This window comes from Lipotes vexillifer, unplaced genomic scaffold (genome assembly GCF_000442215.2).
Source record: "Lipotes vexillifer unplaced genomic scaffold, Lipotes_vexillifer_v1.1 scaffold1039, whole genome shotgun sequence".
Taxonomy (NCBI): Eukaryota; Metazoa; Chordata; class Mammalia; order Artiodactyla; family Lipotidae; genus Lipotes; species Lipotes vexillifer.
The window spans coordinates 1-20,593 of record NW_006781249.1 but is presented as its reverse complement, the minus strand read 5'-3'; the positions used below and the strand labels follow the sequence as shown (position 1 = coordinate 20,593).

At 36.7% G+C, this 20,593-nt stretch overlaps 1 protein-coding gene across 1 annotated transcript in view; it reads left to right on the top strand.

The window, feature by feature from the left end:
• Nucleotides 1–19,113, top strand: part of PLGRKT (plasminogen receptor with a C-terminal lysine) — a 46,128-nt gene extending 27,015 nt beyond the window's left edge. Inside the window, exons 2-4 of the mRNA XM_007454521.1 lie at nt 14,547–14,677; nt 15,250–15,359; nt 18,716–19,113. Of these exons, the coding sequence (XP_007454583.1) occupies nt 14,547–14,677; nt 15,250–15,359; nt 18,716–18,837 (363 nt within the window). The 3' untranslated portion in view covers nt 18,838–19,113. The remainder of the gene's footprint in view (nt 1–14,546; nt 14,678–15,249; nt 15,360–18,715) is intronic.
• The last annotated feature ends 1,480 nt before the right edge of the window (nt 19,114–20,593 follow it).

Below are 20,593 nucleotides of genomic sequence, written 5' to 3'. Positions count from 1 at the left end.
ATGTCAGGAAAATAAATACATATATATGGGGATATATGTATATGTATAGCTGATTCACTTTGTTATAAAGCAGAAAGTAGCACACTATTGTAAAGCAATTATACTCCAATAAAGATGTTTAAAAAAAGGCAAAAAAATACATATATAGCCATGCATGTATATATATATATGTATGTATGTATATATATTAGGCTGAAAGATTTTTCCACATCAGAATATATAGCTGCATAGGAATAATGATGATGATGATAAGAAGAACAGAAAAAACAACTAGTTTTTATTAAGTATTGACTCAGCCTGAAAGTGGAATTGCTAGATCAAGGGGTAGGTGCATTTAAAATAGATGTTTCCAAATTCAACCATAGGGTTGTATTATTTCTACATGCTATTCTCCTTAATAATGTAGTCCTCAAGACAACCCCATGAGGTAGTTACTATTATTTTCTATATTTTACAGATGAAGAAACTGAGGTACAGAGAGATTAAGTGACTTGCCCAAGGATACAGTGTTAATAAGTGGTGGCATCAGACTCAAATGTAGGCAGTCTGATTGCAAGGCCCACACTCTTAACCCCTTCACTGTGCCTCTCTCGTGTAACCGTCACTACCATCCAACTCTAAGAACATTTTCATATTTCCCAACTGAAACTCTGTACACATCAAACACTAACTCTCCATTCCCCTCTCTCCCCAACCCCTGGCATGCATCATTCTACTTTCTATCTCTATGAATTTGACTCCTATAGGTACGTCATATTAGTAGAATTATATAATATTTGTTATTTCATGATCTGCTTATTTCAACTGGCACAATGTCCCTGAGTTTCTTCCATGTTGGACCATGTGTTAGAATTTTCTTCCTTTTTAAAGCTGAATAATATTCCATGTATATGTCACATTTTGTTTATTCGTTCACCTGTTGGTGGCCATTTGAGTTGCTTCTACTTTTTGGGTATTGGGAATAATACTGCAGTGAACATGGGTGTATAAGTGTCTACTCGAGTCCCTGCTTCCATTGCTTTTGGGTATACACCCAGAAGTGGAATTACTGGACCATATGGTAATTCTGTAATTTTTTTTAAGGAATTGCCATGTCATTTTCCATAGCAGCTGCACCACTGTACATTCCCACCAACAACGTACAAGGGTTCCAGTTTTTCAATATCTTTGCCCCGGGCCAATACTTGTTATTTTCTGTTGTTGTTGTTCATAATAGCCATCCTAATAGGTGTGAACTTTTTTATTTTTCGTGTATAAAATCTGTTAATCTTTTCCTTCATGTTTCCTGTTTTTCTTGGAAAGGTCTTTGACTTCCTAAGGTTATACAAGCAGTCTCCAAATTTTCCTTAAAATATATTTATCACTTCATTTGGTACATTCAGGGCTTTGATTCACCTGGAATTAATTTTCTATTTGATTTAAGATAGGGAGTACTAACTGTCTTCTTCCAGACTGAAGAGTCAATGATGCAAGTGTCATTCCTGATAGTTCATGCCTTTCCCTTTCTACCACTCTGACTTTCCTGTGGCTCCCCCGCCCCCCAACCCAGGGCCAATACTGAGCCACTATTGTTTTTAATACTTCCTATCTTCGCTTGCTTATCAATGCTATCAAATTAGGCTTACTTTTATCGCAAGAAAGTGAGTGTGAATAAACAGCCCATAATAAAAAATGTACCTCTTTCTTATGAAAATAAAACATTCAGGAGGATTATAAAAGAAAATCTTATGGCTGTTATCATTTGCCTTATATATTGAGATGCCCCTATGTTGGGTACATATATATTTACAACTGTTATATCTTCTTGGATTGATACCTTGATCATTATGTAGTGTCTTTCTTTGTCTCTTGTAACAGACTTTATTTTAAAGTCTGTTTTGTCTGATATGAGTATTGCTTCTCCAGCTTTCTTTTGATTTCCATTTGCATGGAATACCTTTATCCATCCTCTCACTTTCAGTCTGTATGTGTCCCTAGATCTGAAGTGGGTCTCTTGTAGACAGCATATGTACCAGTCTTGTTTTTGTATCCATCCAGCCAGTCTGTGTCTTTTGGTTGGAGCCTTTAATCCATTTACATTTAAAGTAATTATTGATATATATGTTCTTATTGTCATCTTTTTAATTGTTTTGGATTTGTTTTTGTAGGTCTTTTTTCTTCCCTTCCTGTTTGTTCCCTTCTCTTGTGATTTGATGACTATCTTTAGTGTTGTGTTTCAGTTGCTTTTTCTTTTTTGTTGTATATCTATTGTAGATTTTTGGTTTGTGGTTACCATGAGGTTTTGATATAGCAGTCTATATATATACAAGATTGTTTTAAGTTGCTGTTCTTTTAATTTCAAATGCATTTCAAATATCCTGCATTTGTGCTCTCCTCTTCTCACGATTGCTCCTATTGATATCATATTTGAGTGTGGATGATTTCCTACCTTTACTGTATGTTTGTCTTTACTGGAGAGCTTTCCCATTCGTAAGTTTCTTGTTTTCTATTTGTGGCCTTTTCTTTTTTGCCTTGAGAAATTCCTTTAGCATTTGTTGTAAATCTGGTTTGGTGGTGCTGAATTCTCTTAGCTTTTGCTTGTCTATAAAGGTTTTGATTTCTCAGTCGAATCTGAATGAGACCCTTGCTGAGTAGAGTATTCTTGGTTGTACATTTTTCCCTTTCATCACCTTAAATGTATTGTTCCACTCCCTTCTGGCCTATAGAGTTTCTGCTGAAAAATCAGCTGATAACCTTATGGGGATTTCCTTGTATGTTATTTGTTGCTTTTCCCTTGTGGCTTTTAATATTTTCTCTTTGTCTTTAATTTTTTTCAATTTGATTAATATGTGTCTCAGAAATATAGATCATGGAACAGTATAGAAAGCCCAGAAATAAACCCATGCACCTATGGTCAATTAATCTACAACAAAGGAGTCAAGAATATACAATGGAGAAAAGACAGTCCCTTCAATAAGTAGTGCTGAGAAAACTAGACAGCTACATGTAAAAAGAATGAAATAAGAACATTCTCTAACACCATACACAAAAATAAACTCAAAATGGATTGAAGACCTAAACGTAAGACTGGATACTATAAAACTCTTACAGGAAAATATAGGCAGAACATTCTTTGACATAAATTACAGAAATATCTTTTTTGATCCACTTCCTAGAGTAATGAAAATAAAAACAAAAATAAACAAATGGGACCTAATTAAACTTAAAAGCTTTTGCACAGCAATGGAAACTGTAAACAAAATGAAAAGACAACCCACAGAATGGGAGAAAATACTTGCAAAGATGTGACTGACAAGGGATTAATCTCCAAAATATACAAACAGCTCACGCAGCTCAATATCAAAATAACAACTCAGTCAAACAATGGGCAGGTCTAAAGAGGCATTTCTCCAAAGAAGACATATAGATAGCCAAAGAGCACATGAAAAGATTCACTACATCGCTAATTATTAGAGAAATGCAAATCAAAACTACAGAATGGCCATCATTAAAAAGTCTACAAACAATAAATGCTAGAGAGGGTGTGGAGAAAAGGGAACCCTCTTGCACTGTTGGTCGGAATGTAAATTGGTACAGCCACTATGGAGAACAGTATGGAGGTTCCTTAAAAAACTAAAAATAGAGGTACCATATTATCCAGCAATCCCACTCCTGGGCATATATTCAAAAAGATACATGCACTCCAATATTCATTGTAGCACTATTTACAATAGTCAAGACATTGAAGCGACCTAAATGTCCCTCAACAGAGGAATGGATAAAGAAGATGTGGTACATATATACAATGGAATATTATTCAGCCATAAAGAAGAATGAAATAATGCCATTAACGGCAACATGGATGGACCTAGAGAAGTAAGTCAGACAGAAAAAGACAAATATCATATGATATTTGTCCATTTGTATGTGAAATCTAAAAAAATGATACAAACGAACTCATTTACAAAACAGAAACAGACCCACAAACGTAGAAAACAAACTTATAGTTACCAAAGGGGAAAGGTGGTGAGGAGGGATAAATTAGAAGTTTGGGATTAACATATATACACTACTATATATAAAATAGATAATCAACAAGGACCTGTTGTATAGCACAGGGAAGTCAATTCAATATTCTGTAATAACCTAAATGGGAAAAGAATCTGAAAAAATATATATATGTGACACTGAATCATTTTGCTGTACATCTGAAACTAACACAACATTGTAAATCAATTATACTCCAAAATAAAATAAAAAATTTTAAAAGCCACTAAAAAAAATTTATGTTTACAAAAAGCCTGTGTGAAAACGTTTATAGCACAAAAAAACTTACGACATGAAACTCTAATTACATTTATGTTTATTTCTCAGTTTGACTTCTCTCTCCCTATCTGTGGCTATTTAGTTTAGGTTTTTATTTAGCATTGTATTTGAAAAGAAATGAGTGTCACTACAGGGATTAAACAGCAGCAAATCTAAGACTTATTGGTCTTGACTGGGTCAGGCTCACCTTTCTGCAGAACTCTGATATCCATACAAGTCAGAACAGGACAACATATAAAAATAACATGTTTTTCCATTTCAGGAATTAATGATTATTTTCTTATAATAGTGAGATGATATTTTATTTTTAAATTCATGTGAACATGAATTATCAGAAGTATCTTTTCCCAGAAATGGATAACTAAATAATGAATTCTTTCCACAATCTACTTTTGTTTTCATATTGAAATCAGGTTTAAATAAATTTCTAATTTAAAGGCTTGCCTAAAATTAATTAGAATTGGAAATGACTTGCCCCACAAATTCTTCCCATTAACAATTATTATATCACTAGGTTAACCTTCCGGTGTTAACTGGATTCTGGTTTTAGCTGCTGTATAAATGTATTTTCCTCTAAATAAAAGAATCTCTAGATTAACAGCCATCTAAGCTGAGCTCCCAAAATAGCTTGCAAAACTGGTGATGAGCTGACATTTGAGCAATGTTTTAAAGTAAGATGGATCAGCTCAACCCACCCTTTTAACCAAAAATTTGCTGTGGTATATATTGCACCTCTTTAGGGCAAATAAGGTCTAATACCCAGGGAGGGTGATATGAGTATTAGGGATAGGAATGCTTGAAGAGAAAATAGAAACATTTACAGAGAAGAAAACAATATCCTCCCTGCCTCTTGACATTGCAAGGAAAATTTTGGTGGTGTGTTTTAGTATGAAAATAGAAAATGTATGGAATATAAAGCTTAAAACTAATTATTCATGAAAAGGACTATATATATAATGCTAAAAAGTATTTTCTTCCCTCTTTGATAAATATAAAGATGGAATATATTGTTATAAAATGATTTATAAAGTCTTTGCATCTGAATAGAGTTATTCCTTACCAAGTGGCTCAGATGTTTCTGAACAGTTCTTGAGAGCGGAACATGAAAAACCTCATTAAGACACAGGAATAATTGGGTGGTCAGGCAGCTATATCACCACAAAGCATCATCATTTTTGTTAATGATTTAAAATAAACGCATACTGTTACTTACTCATGCTGAAAGGCTACTCTGTCCCACTTCTATTTTTTAAACATCTTTATTGAGTAATTCACATACTCTGAAACTGTAGGGGTACACATTGTGCGGGTACAATTCCATAATTTTTAGTATTTTTATAGAGTTGTACAACCATCACCATAATCCAGTTTTAGAACATTTCCATCATCCCCAAAAGTTCACTTGTGTTCAAGTATAGTAAATATTTGATCCCAACTCCAGACCCAGGAAATCATTGATCTACTTTTTGTCTCCATAGATTTGCCTTTTCTGGACATTTCACAGAAGTGGAATCATACAATTTGTGGTCTTTTGTGTCTGGCTTCTTTCCTTAACATAATGTTTTTGGGGTTCATCCATGTTGTAGGATGTTTCTCCTCCAAGGGACTTTTTGAATCAGTTTGTCAAGCAAATTTTTTAAAAATTCCTGTCAACCAGGTGGAAAGTCCTTTGTTCAACAATGCTTTTAATTCCTCTTATTTCTTGCTTTGGCTTCCTCATCTTCTGAAGCATTTTAGAAGAATTATTTTATATTACTTATGAATGTAAGAAAAGCACATCAAAGTACAGAAATACTTTTTATTGGATTAAAAAGAACCTCTAGTTTTGGAGATTCCATGGATACTGAAATGTAGGGTCAGAAGCACACACAACTCATTGAGAAGATAGAAGTGAAACTAATTAAAGAATGTTCTACATGGTCACAGTTGTATTCATTGGGGTTTAGTTTTGTCTTATTTTGTTTTACTTCTCTTTTGCCTTGGCATGTATTCTGAAAATAAGTACTTTATTAATTTCCTGGCTATTATTATAAAAGGTGTTAAGTAGTATTACTAAGAAGTAAAAGAAACACCCAGGATGTACGAGAGCTACAGGCACTGGCAAGTTACTTAATCATTCTTACCACCAGCTTTCTCATCTGGAAAAATGGGATATTAGTGACACCTGCCAAACAGACTGTTATAAAGAGTAAATGACTGAATAACCATTAGCCTTTAAGGATACTATGTTCATTTCTGTGGAAACTTTGTTTTTCTCCTGAAAGGTATTTTTACCTCCCTAGGCTTCAAGATTTACAGAAATGTATTTCTGATTGACACTATGTAGACTGCTGCTGCTTTCCCCATACAAGCCTGCTCTCCCTCAATAACTACAGGCATGTTAAAAAAAAAGATGCTCTAATTCCTTTTTAGTCTCATAAAAAAAAAAAAAATCCCACCAGGAAGGTACTGTTATTATCCCCACTTTACAGATGAGAAAACAGGCTGTGTAGATATGCCATGACTCACCTAAGGTCACAAGGCCAGGAAGAGTCAGATAGAGCCACATTTGGAAAACTGCAGGAAGTCCAGCTGACCAAAGCTGGGAAGGGCTACAGTAGAAAATGAGGTGGGGCACAGATCTGGTCCAGAGGGCTCAGAAAGCTGTGTAGAGCATTTATACATGATGTAGCAGAAAACAGAAAGTTTTGAGCAGGGGAATGACAGGAGCAGAACTTTTTATTATATTTAATTTAAAATATTTTCAAATAATCTTGCAATCTTATGTCTATTTTCGAGGCAAATAATAGCAGCTAACTTTTATTGAATCTTTATTAAAGCTCTGCTCTAAGACCTTAACATGTATTTGCTCATTTAATCCTTACAACAACCCTTTAAGGTAGGCATTGTCATTTGCCCCATTTTACAGATAAGAAAACTGAAGCACAGAGAGATGCAATAACTTGCCAGAAGCTACACAGCTTGCAAGTGGTGGAGCCAGGCTTCAATTTCAGGCAGTCTGGCTCCAGTGTCCGTAGAATTAACTTCTGGGCCACAGTGTTTTTTGTTAATAGATCTATACCACAGGCTAGACATATAAGGATAACATGGGGCCATTGCAGTACCCAGAGTCTAAGGTGATAGGGATTTGGATTTCAGGGGAGGCAGCAAGAATGGAGAAAAGGGGAGATTTCAGAGAAAAAGCTGGTGGTAGAATTTCTGGACTAACTAGATACGTGGGGAGCTAAGAAGAATAGTGAGTTGAAGATGGAAACCAAAGTTTTCATTCCTCTGGGAGAATCATGGAGCTTCTGAGGAGTACAAGGAGCTGGCAGGGGGGCCGGTCTGGAGGAACTAACAGTCACAGTGCAGGGAGTGCTGAATTCAGTGTAGTACCAGGAACACAAGTCAGCCAACTGCAGCTGGCAGCATTGCTCAGTGAGTTGATGGGGCTCCGGATAGAGATGTGGGCATCTTCAGCAAAGAGAAACTTTGAAGTCAGAAAACAGGTGAACTGTCCTAGAAAGAGAGAGAGAAGATAGTGAAGGAAAAAGGCTCTAAGTCTAGGTAACCATTGGGACAGGAGACAAGAGGAGAAAGCAAGACAGAGAGGCTAACACATTCCAATGCCTGCAGTACAAAACTCCCTTTCAAATATGCCATCTTCTTTGGGAGAGCATCCCTGTAAGGTAACTATGTTGCTCCTAGAGATAGAGAAATTGGAGTCAAGACATTTAGAGGGCTTGTCCACAATCACATAGCAAGTTAGTGACAGAACTAGAATTTGAACCCAGTCCAAGTGACTCCAATGTCTGTCTCTTTCTATGAGCAAAAAGCTGTGGAAAGATGAACGTGCCTAGTCTAGGTAAGGATTGCTGGCTGTGGTCTAGGGGAAGACTGGCAGGACATGAAGCCCAAGAGGTAAATTGGAATAGGATTTTTAAAGGCCATGTCATGTCTAGGAATTAAAGAACCAGTAAAATTTTTTAAGCAGAAAAGTAACATGAGATTGCTTTTGAGATAGGAATAGAAATGTAAATAAATATAGAGAGAGCCATATAAAAGATGGATTGGAGGGAGAAGAAACTAGGATAGAGACAGATTGGTGGTAATATACTGCTTTTGTTGATGGGTAATGATGCTCTGAGCTGGAGCAGGAACAGCAGGAAGAAGGCTTGATTTAAGAGGTGTGCAGAGACATTTAGGTAAGACTTGGCTGTCTATCTCCCCGTGGAGATGCTCAGAAGACAGTTGGAAACACAATATACCACTGAAAAGAGCTCCAGGGTAGAGATTTAGAATTCAGACGTCATCAGCAAGAAGTGGTAGTTGGATCCTGGAAAGTGATAATATCACCAGGAGCTGAGAAGACCAAGAGGAGATGGATGAGAAAAAAATTCTAGGGGAAAGTAAACAAATAGAGGATTTGAAGGACCTTCTCTGGAAAAGATTCTAGTACCTCTATGTTTTGAGGAGTTGCCTTTCCCCTTTGTATTTCATTTATGGAAGGGGAGCAGGTCTTGACTTTTCAGAACTTCCTTAGCTTCCTGTTCTGCCCTCACCTTGAGCACAGACACTAGTTTCCTTATACAGCCACGGGCTGGCCTTGTTCTCTCCCAGGGCCCTTGGCCTGAGCCCCAAACCCATGCTTGTGCAACAGCGTAGGAGAGACCACATCTCAAGAAACGTTTAGAAATCAAGTCTGCAGGCCATGGTCATTATTTGGATGTGGTGGTTGCCCCCAGTTCTCTGAGAAATTAGATATGACAACGAGGAGGAGGTCACAGGGGCCTTAGGAGGCTCACATTCAGAGAGTGCCGGTCACTGAAATCACTACAGGGATGGGGGCATAAAATCAGAGACTGTGTGTAGAGAGGCTCTTTTAAGGGGAATTAAACAGAGTAATTCAGGTCAGCCTGTACCCCCGTAAATTTAGAGCTCATTACGCAGTGTCTTTTTAAAATTCTTGTATTAATTATAATAGAAGGCCAAAGGCTTTTCAGATGGTAAGGACATACCCTGCCTGCTTTACTCCCATTTTCCACATTGACTTGATTATTGCCAGTGTACTGAGAGTAGACTGCAAGGTTGGGCCTTGGAACAGGCAGGCCTGGGTTTGAATCCTAGATCTGCCATTTGATAACTGAGGCCACAGGGAAAATCAATTGAACTCTGATCCTCAGTTTTCTCAACTGTAAACTGAGTCAGTACATCCTCTGCTCAACTTCCATTCCATCCAACTGCCTTATGGCGTGCCTGCCAGTACAACAGAGGCTGGAAAGCCAGAGGCAGATTTCTCAGACTCTTGCAGCTGGGTTTCACATCTGACATGGTTCTCCCATCTAGGCACACCTGAAGGAAACCTGGGAGGTGGACATGGGCAGTATAAAGCTTCTAGAAGATGTTGGATCTTCTTGTAATCACTGTAGTGGAGCTGACTGACATTTGGGAATGTGGAGGTGGAATTTCAGTATTTGGTTCTGAGCATCTATGACAGAAGGCAGTAGCTGTGGGGTTCCCATAAGAGAGTCCCCTGTTCTGGCTGAGCATTTCTCCCTGCTATGTTATTCCTGATAGTATAGAACACAAACTAACTTCCATGGCTGCCCTAGAAATTCTTAACCTGCCAAATACCTTGCAATAATTCCCATTCTGTTTAAATTACTAATTGGAGTGGATTCCATTATCTTCAACTCATAGAGCAGCCTCATAGGGTTTTGCAGGAAAGTCAATATATGTAAATTAAGTACAGTGCTTAGCACCTGGTGAGCCACATTATTATTCCTATCAGTGTATCAGCTGCCACAATAAAGTAGAAGTAAGCATCTTACAATATCTTAATGATTTTCTAATTTTATTTTTGAAGCATATTTTGTTTCTAAGATTTTTTGTTCTAAGTATCATAGAATAGAGGTCTTAGCTTCGTGCACAGCTAGGACTGACATAGAGGAACGTTAACTATCAAAGTAAGAAATATGTACTCTTTAAAATGAGGAAATCCAGGATAAAAGAAAATACACTTATTATCGTTTTTTACTTAAGTTCTGGAATTGTCTTCAACTTCAGTTAATAGCATTTATAATGTACCAGACACTGTTAGCAGCTATGTCTTTACAGAATTTTAGATAACGGACGAGAACGTCATTGATCTTTCGTTCTTTCCCAGGCTCTACTCATCTTGTCAGCATCTTCTGATCTTGCTGGAGAAAGTCCATATATTTTAGAATCCATAAGTAATATAAAGGGCTTTTGCCAAACTGGAATTCTTAGTTTTTACATAGGGTGACCTTATTGTTTACAAACACCTGAGAGTAAGAGTGGATTTAATTGTGTTGTAATCTTTATTGGAAGGTATGTAACAAGATGCTGTAACCAAAGCTTTTAAGCTTCTGAATAATACTTCAATTTTTTTATTTTCAATTATTTTCATAAGTCATTGATTAAACAATGGACTTATTTTTAAATCTATTTATTTACTTATTTATTTTTGGCTGTGTTGGGTCCTCGTCTCTGTGCGAGGGCTTTCTCTAGTTGCGGCGAGCGGGGGCCACTCTTCATCGCGGTGTGCAGGCCTCTCACTATCGCGGCCTCTCTTGTTGCGGAGCACAGGCTCCAGACATGTAGGCTCAGTAGTTGTGGCTCACGGGCCTAGTTGCTCCGCAGCATGTGGGACCTTCCCAGACCAGGGCTCGAACCCGTGTCCCCTGCATTGGCAGGCAGACTCTCAACCACTGTGCCACCAGGGAAGCCCTGGACTTATTTTTAAAAAGCTTCAATTTGTTATTCATTTGCCTTTCCAGATTCTTCCCAAACTACTTACTGGATGTTGGACATTTAAAACATCTGTAGAGCAAGTTAAAGTTAAATGCCACTTGTCACAGCTTTCATTATGGTTGCTTTATTTTAATGATCTTTATGGTTTGTTTACCTGAAATTCTGATTTTGCTTTTAGTTTAGAAGGTATCAATAATGGCTCTGTTAATTTTATAAAGGCATAGGCAAATATAAATATTCATTTCTGATAAAAACAAAATCTCTTTTGTGACAAAACATGCAGAATAGCTTTTTGGCATTGTACAGTTAAGCAAATAAAAAGACAACTTTTCTATTACATGTGAATATATTATGCATAAGTTAAAAGACTTGGAAACTAAAAACACAGAAGTATACGGATTTTTTTCAAGGTTGGCCTAATTATTTCTCAAAAATAGGAAAGGCTCTAATTAATAAAAAATTAAAACTACAATGAAGATAATTTATAGGACAATGTCATTGCCTTTTTTTGTGCTGTGAAAATGTTTTATGTGACAACATGAAATTTAATCATTTTAAGATTGTAGTAAAGGGAAACGTATTAAATGGTCTGTGGATCTTTACATAGTCGCCCCTTCTGAGACTCAAAAGATTGACAAATTACTGAGGTCAGTAATTTTGTGGCTGCCCTTAATATTTTTTAAACAAAAATTTTGAAGAGTTAAAATACACAAGAAAGAGTGGATGTAACAGTTTTATGAAGGTGGTCAGAATGTGGTTTCTCCTACTATGAACAATAATTGTTTTTTTAAAGAAATGCTATGATGATTTTTAAAATTAATTCATTTATTATTTACTTTTGGCTGCGTTGGGTTTTTGCTGCTGCGCGCGGGCTTTCTCTAGTTGCAGCGAGTGGGGGCTACTCTTGGTTCCGGTGTGTGGGCTTCGCATTGCGGGGGCTTCTCTTGTTGCAGAGCATGGGCTCTAGGTGTGTGGGCTTCAGGCTCTAGGTGCGCAGGCTTCAGTAGTTGTGGCACGTGGGCTCAGTAGTTGTGGCTTGCGGGCCCTAGAGCACAGGCTCAGTAACTGTGGCGCACGGGCTTAGTTGTTCTGTGGCATGTGGGATCTTCCTGGACCTGGGATCGAACCCATGTCCCCTGCATTGGAAGGCGGATTCTTAACCACTGCGCCCTGAACAATAATTTTTAATAAGCTAGCTCCCTTTTATTATATTCTCTTTAAAATTAATTGTGGCTCTGTAATTGTTAAACTAGTACCAGCTAAGCCTGTAAAATCATCTTAGTCTGAAGTCATAATGAGGAACATTTTAATTTCAAATTGTCCTATAAAGCAGTATCAAAAGTTAACAGAGATAGGAAAATAATTATTATAAAAAGGTATAAAATTCTTTTAAAATAGGATAAAGAATTTTATATTTATGATTTGGGTTAAAGACTGTTACAGAAACTTACTGTACATGTTCTCTTTTGCTCTTGTTATTAGTGTCAATGTTTGGGGAAGAAGGGTGAAAATGAATGTACATTTAGTTAAATAATGCCTATTAGTGGTAAATTAATAATTACATTAATGTAATTATCCCTTTATGGCTATTGAAAAAGTTTGGTGATAAAATTTATTAATTAATTTGAATTTTAAAATGTATTTGGACCTAGACCTGTAACTTTAAATACAATTTTATAAAGTATGTGGTAATTAATAAAGTTTTAATTGATAATTAGCATTATAGCTCAATGATGTCCTTCATCAGGATTTTTTGCCCATGAAAGAGAGGGTCTGCATGGATTTTTTTTCAACTCTAGACTTAGTTTATTGCAGATATACAGTCTTGCTGATTTTCACAATTTCTCTATGATATATGGAGATGATTGCTTCTATTCTTATTGGTAGAGAGTAGAGACCTAGAATATAAGATTTGTTTATAACCATTTAAAAAATAAACTTAAATTTTAGAATAGTTTCAGATTTATAGATAAGTAAAGTTAGGGTATTCAGAGTTTCTGAATATCCTTAGTTTTTACCCAAGTGTCTATTATTGGGTTCCTGGGCCCTAGGCTTTGGTGACTCTCCGGTAAGCCACATGCTTTCAATTATCAGCTACCTTCTATGACCCTCTCCAGGTTGACCGGGGAACCTTGCAGACTTTATCCACGACCCTTGGCAACTGAGGGAGACTGGGGTGGGCTCTCTCAGGCCTTCTTCTATAAGCCTAGATCTGCTCTGCAACCATTTCTGCTTTACTTTACTTTTATTCTTTTTTTTTTTTTTTTTTTTTTTAGATTCCACACATAAGTGATCTCATAATGATACTTGGCTTTGTCTGGCTTACTTCACTTAGTATGATTCTAGGTCCATCCATGTTACTGCAAATAGCATTATTGCGCAGGCTCAGCGGCCATGGCTCACGGGCCCAGCCGCTCGGCGGCATGTGGGATCTTCCCGGACCGGGGCACGAACCCATGTCCCCTGCATCGGCAGGGGGACAGATGCCTCTTCCCAGAATTCTTGACAGGAGGCAGAACTACAAGTGCTCTCTGTCTGAGGATTCTCAAATTCGAAATCTATCACGTCCCCTGGGGCTTCAACCCCCACGAGGGGTCACGGAGCCAAGCCCCATCTTTTTTCATAAAATCTCATTCTCCTCTTCCAGTCCCTTCCCACAGGAGAAAGAAGGCATGGAAGGAAAATTGAGTCACATTATTACTCATTCCTCTCACACTATGGTTTATATGCTTGCTATCCTCTAGGCTTTGCTAATGATACACAGTGCCAAGATTTGAGAATTTAAAAAGAGCTCTTTTCTCTCTCAAGAATCTAACTCTTTCAAAATAATGGGCTTGGGCTTTCAGACTGTTGCTTCTCCTATGTATTTTCTAAAAAATCCATTCAGAAATACAGTCTCCTGTGTTCTGGGCTGTATCTGCTTTCTGTTCTAAGGCAGTGAAAGGCACTGATTAAAGTGGTGAAGGACTTGAGGCAACAAGAAAAATGTGGCAAAGAAAAATCTCTATTGATATCTCAGAATAATACCCCTCTACCATCATATTATGATGCAATATGGACCCAGTACTTCAAATGAATTTCAGTGTGGAGGTGGATGGTTTGGGAAGACAAAATGATTTCAGTGCAAATGGTAATTAAGGCTAATAAAGTGTTTCTGTATTTAAAGGCACATAGATATTTTTCTCACATTTCATATAGTAAGCTGAACATATATTTTGGGCTTGGATAAACGTTCCAGACTACATGCATACAAGAGCTGAAGAAGAATATCATAGTTATTCCATATATATTCCAGATTTCACTGCCAAGATTACAGTTGGGGATAGCAGTCCAGAAGGACTTCAGTCAAAGTCTCTTGAGATTAAAAAAAGAAAAAACATGAATTAAAGCTATTGAAGAAAGAAAATCCACTAGAAAAGCAAATTATTAACTCTGTGCTCGGAATCAAAAGATGAATAACCACACTTTGTCTTTTGTTTTGTCCTCAGCTGGAAAGGCAGCTAATGATGCAGAATGAAATGAGAGAAAGACAAATGGCTATGCAGATTGCTTGGTCTCGGGAATTCCTCAAATACTTTGGAACTTTTTTTGGCATTGCAGCCGTCTCTTTAACAGCTGGGTATATTTGCTACTTAATTTAAAATTTTCTTCTACTTTTTTTTGTCTCTGCCATGATCATATTATTACGTTGGCCAAGATAGGACTTTGATCCAAATAGTACACGTATAGGCAAACAAAGTAACCCTGATAGCTTAGTCCTTGGCGGTAACTCTGTAGAACCAGGACAGTAATAGTTAATTCTTCCTTTAGTTTCTTAGATTTCTTCTGTACTTTTCTCCATTTTATAAGTAAGAGAGAGGACTGACTTTGCACCAAGACAGAAGGAAGTCTCTACAAATTCATCTCCACAGTCCCTAAGGGATAGATATCAATACTTAAATATTTTTAAAATGAGTAATCTTAGCCTCAACATCAAATAAAGATGAACAAATCATAGACCCTACCCAAGAACTGCAGAATCTGCTGAGGGATTATGGGTAAGCAAATCCTATTTCCATAGAAGAATTAAGTAACTTCTGAAATGGAGGATATTCTTCCCAAAAGCAGATAACTTATTTCCTTTCATCAAGTACAGAGATATTTATTTACAGGTTATTCCTTAATATTCATTCTTTTTTGTTCTTGAATCAGAGCAATTAAAAAGAAGAAGCCTGCCTTCCTCTTCCCTATCGTTCCATTAGGCTTTGTCCTTACCTACCAGTATGACATGGGCTACGGGACCCTTATACAAAGAATGAAAGGTAAGTCTTTGATAAGTCTTAGACCAGAGTATCAATTTCTGATTCATTTTCTGGTTCCAGGATCCACTCCTCACACCCCCTTGACTTACGAAAATTCTGACAAGACTCTCCCTGAGCTACCAATGACCAGTATTTCTGCCCCCTCTCACATAGTGGTATGCTGGAGTCACCTCATACCAGCTCACAAGAACCAACTGTCAAATGTTCAGGAATTTTGTCAGCTGGTTGTTAAACACAGTCATTATTAAAAATTAAATTTTATAAACTAATACAACATTGTAAATCAGCTATACTCCAATAAAATTTTTTTTAAATTATATAAACTTACAATTAAATAAATTACAGAAAATACATAATATTAAATTATATTAAAAACAATAATAAATAATCAGAACTTAGTTTCTAATTATTTTACAAATATCTGTACTCTTAAGTTATGTATATCTATTCTTTTAAGTTATGTATAGCTACTGTATCTGTATGGTGGCAATGCAGATACAATATATAGACACAATAAAATACAGATACAACTCTGACTTCAGTGACATCCCATTGGTATGTCAGCTTGAAGGTGGTCATGGTGGGAGTATTTACACCATGGAAATCTACAAATAGCAAATCAAGGCTTGACTTACTATTTTGTTGATTGTCTAGATCAGGGGTTGACAAACCATGGTCTGCAGGCTGGCCACCTATTTTTGAAAATAAAGTTTTATTGGAACACAGACATACCCATTCATTTCTGCTTTTCCATTTCCATGACAGAGCCGAGTCACTGCAACAGATATGCAAGTCCCCACAAGCCTAAAATATTTACTATCTGGCCCTTTAAGAAAGTCTGCCAACCCGTGGTCTAGACTTAAGAAAATGATGAAGAAAATGTTAATGATGTATATTAGTCTTAAAAGTGTGTTGTGTCCATATCCATTATGTTGTGAATAGCATAAAAAAATTCAGGAAATGTCCTAATATTTAAAAACTTTTATCTGATTCAACAAAGTCCACAATATCACTATTTCACTTTTGTCCTACTCATTAACGTAAATGAAAACACTGACCATCATTCATGTTGAAATTATACTTTCTCATCAACTGCTTAGGCAAGCTATGGATAAAAGAGTTCAGCAAAAATCAATAAAAACATTCTTTGAGGATCAATTTGCTATATAGAATTTATGATAAAGCGTACTGTACATGTTATTATCATTTATAAATTGTACACTACATATATTTCATAAAAGTAAAATTTATAATAAACTTAAGTACATAATAAACTTACGTACATTTGTTTTTGTTCTGGAAAGCTGGTTGTTAAATTTTCACCAGTACTGTACTGCTCTCACTGAACTCTGGCTTTTATTGCCCTAGAAAATAGCACTGCTGCCACAGATGCCATTCCTGTCCCAAGAAGACAGAGTTTCCCATTAGTCTAGGATATCCACGTCTTCCAAACTCCCACCACTACACACCTCTCATGAGGATCCCTATTTCCCTACTCCTCAAGCCTTCAACCCAGAGCATGCTGGAAACAGTGCTTTCCCAAGCCTTCATTTTTGCCATCCTGTTCTCTCCTGGGCTATAGGCCCATCACTATCTGAGGCTCTGTGTGGACTGGTTTAGTATGGGAAAGGAGAAGGTGCAGGTATTGGGAGTAGGCAGTAGAACATTTCATTCACAGACTTAGGGAAATGGAGGGATTATATGTTCTTAAAAATTCCCATTTGAAAATAGAAGTACATTTTCCACATAGAAACTATGTTAAAATGTCCTTTGGGGTCAGACATTATTGGTATCATAGTTCAGCTATATTGTGGGCTAAACAGTGTTTTGTTGGTGGCCTAGAAATTTATTTATAGCATATATTACTGTGGGAAAATGTATTCTGAGTTCTAAAACACTGATCTACAAATTAACTTTTGGAGTACAATTCCATTTTAAGCTGGAAACTAACTGTACAAAACTGATTTACTTATGTTAAAACTCATTTCAATAACCTGCTCAGGTTCATGTTACTCATTTGCTTAAGAATTCATTAGTCTGAGCTCAGCTATGTCTCACTGTTTATAAGAACATTAGAGTTCTCAGTCCCTCATAAAAGTTAGTATGTAGTATTAAGAAATCTCAACTCTATTATACAGCATTCACTTGAATGTATTACTAATGGAGAGCAAATTTATTTTCTAGGAATATTTTGATTGTATAATTGGGAAGTAATTTTATTATAGGTCCATCAGAGTCTATAGAATATAAAAATTTAACTTCCAAGGCATGTTGTGGAAATTTCCTGTTTAAAAAAAAAAAAACCTTAGAATCCACCAGGAAATTTACCATATTAAAAAATTTAGTTTATAATATATAGCCCTGTTAACTAGAGATGACCCCAATATATATACTTCCTGTTTAATTGACTTTATTATCAGCCATTCTGTAAACACATACTAAGAATCTGCCATATGGAAGGCACTCTCCCATGGAAACATCTAGTCTGTCATCAGTAGCCTGCCCAATTACATACAATTTTATAATGATTTTTACTTGGTATTTAAGATTGAGAAAAAAAATGTTTGCAGATTGTTGGAATGCTGTGATAATTTGCAAATTGTAGCCTGCCCTGTTGGGTTTGGAGTATAAATTAATTGTGTGTTAAAAGAGGAATACTTCAAGAAAACAACTGCCTTTATTCCCAAGGAAAGTTTATGGAATGTCAACAACATATATTATAGTTTTTCAAAATTTCACTAGTCTTCAACAATAAAAGTTGGCAAATGTCACTGTGCCCAAGAAATTACTAGCTATTATTTAAGAGGAATTGTTTATAAAAATGTGTATATGTGTGTGTATGTATGTATATATGGACTAAAGAACATTTAATATTATTTGGGGTGTTTATAAGTAGTTTCAAGTCTAAGATTAGCTTTCCTGAAAAATTAGAGTTTTTTAGTAAACTTTATTTTCTTCTCACATCATTTATGATATAATAAGGGGCAACAAGAAGAACCATATGGGTTTTCACCACCCTAAACTCCTCCTAACACAACTAATAGTTATCATCCTGACTTTCCTTCAAGGAAAAAAAATATTACTTGGTATTCTTTCTCTTCTACATTTTAAAATGCTGTCTTCTGTCAAAGTCTCTGGCATCTGATTTATCTCTTTATGAATCTTCAGAATTCATTATTGTGTTTCCTTTGAGAGGTCACCTCACTGGGGACAGTGGGTGAAATATTTAACTGTGAGATGTGGGGGCATGCCTCCACACAGTGTTACAGCATGTCAGTGGAACACAACAAGTAGGTCTTCTCACAAAATGCTGATGGCCCCTTTGTCACCTTGCACATTTCTGTACTTTATTTAAGGTGAAGCCGAGAACATACTGGAAACAGAAAAGAGTAAGTTGCAGCTGCCAAAAGGAATGATCACTTTTGAAAACCTTGAAAAAGCAAGAAGGGAACAGAGTAAATTCTTCATAGACAAATGAAATCATGTTTACCCACCAAATCTCAAAATACAGAATTGTTGACTTGAATCATGGCCTTTACAATTTTTTAAATGCTTGAGATTTTGATATAATGGTTTTCATTTTAAAATAATAAAATTTAAGATGAACTTTGTTAAATTATTTTAAAATAAAATGTATAACATTCAACACAAAATCATGGAGGTACTCTTTCAGATTTCCTCTATATGTGTGTGTATCACAAACATCTAAATGTAAAATTAATAAACTATATTTTTTGAACTTCTGGAAGCAAAAGTTCTGTTGTTCTCATTTCTCTGTTGCACACACTTGCCCCATCACATTAATCTCCCACAGATACTGCTTTTATTTGGATTTCTCAATTGTGTCCTGTCTCCACATGATAGAAAACAACTAATATTAATGATTAATATGTATATTGCACTTGCTATGGTCATTGTCTGATTGTTTTGCACATATTCTTGTAATTATCCCAACAATCCCATGAGGCAGGCATCATTTTTTTTTAATAAATTTATTTATTTTTGGCTGCGTTGGGTCTTCATTGCTGTGCACGGACTTTCTCTAGTTGCGGTGAGCGGGGGCTACTCTTCGTTGCGGTGCATGGGCTTCTCATCGCAGTGGTTTCTCTTGTTGCGGAGCACAGGCTCTAGGCGCGCGGGCTTCAGTAGTTGTGGCATGAGGGCTCAGTAGGTTTGGCTTGCTGGCTCTAGAATGCAGGCTCAGTAGTTGTGGTGCACGGGCTTAGTTGCTCTGCAGCAATGTGGGACCTTCCCGGACCCATGACCCCTGCATTGGCAGATTCTTAACCACTGTACCACCAGGGAAGCCCCCATCATTTTTATAGATGTGGAAACTGTGGCATAAAGAGATTGAATTGCTTGCCTAAGGTCATACACAGACAGAACTGGGACATAACCCTAAATGGTTTGGCTCCAGAGTCTATACTCTAAAAGGTCTTGAAAAAGTTATGCCTTAATGCATTCTTGACATGCAAAGACAATTGTGAAAGACAAAAGGTAAAAACATTCAAATAATGACTCAGGGCACAGTTTCTAGAGAGGTGGGAAGGAGGGGAAGTTTGATTAGGTTGTCCACCTTTTTATTTCCACTCACCAGGAAACCTATACTCATAAAATAATCCTATTTATATCCTTTCCTACAGTTGCAAACCCTACATACACTAATTCCAAAGATATTTACTAATACCTGCTATGTGTCAGCCACTGTTGTAGGCACTGGGGCTACATGAGTGAATGCATAGACAAGGTTGCTATATCCTAGGCAGATAAATATGTTCTAGTGAGGAGTGGGAGAGCTGGGGAGAGAACAAATAAACATGAAGATAAGTTCATTTCTGATGGAGACAAATGCAAACAGGATAATAAAAGAATGATTAGAAGAATATTGGGGGAGGCTACTTTAGATGTTGGACAGTAGGGACTGCCTCTCTGCAGAGGTGACATTTGAGCTAAGACTTGAATGAGGCAGTCCTGTGAAGAGCACATATGGGGACAGGGAAGAGATCTCTAGGCAAAGGGAAGAGCCAGAGGAAAAGCTCCGAGACTTGGCATGGCCAGAGAATAGAAAAAAGGCCAGAGAGAATGGTGGAAGATGAAATCTGAAGGGGGGAAACAATTATGAATATAATGGCTACTACCCTCAAGCATAGCAAGATACGGTTTTGAAACAAAGGTGGATGGACCTAGAGTCTGTCATACAGAGTGAAGTAAGTCAGAAAGACAAATACCGTATG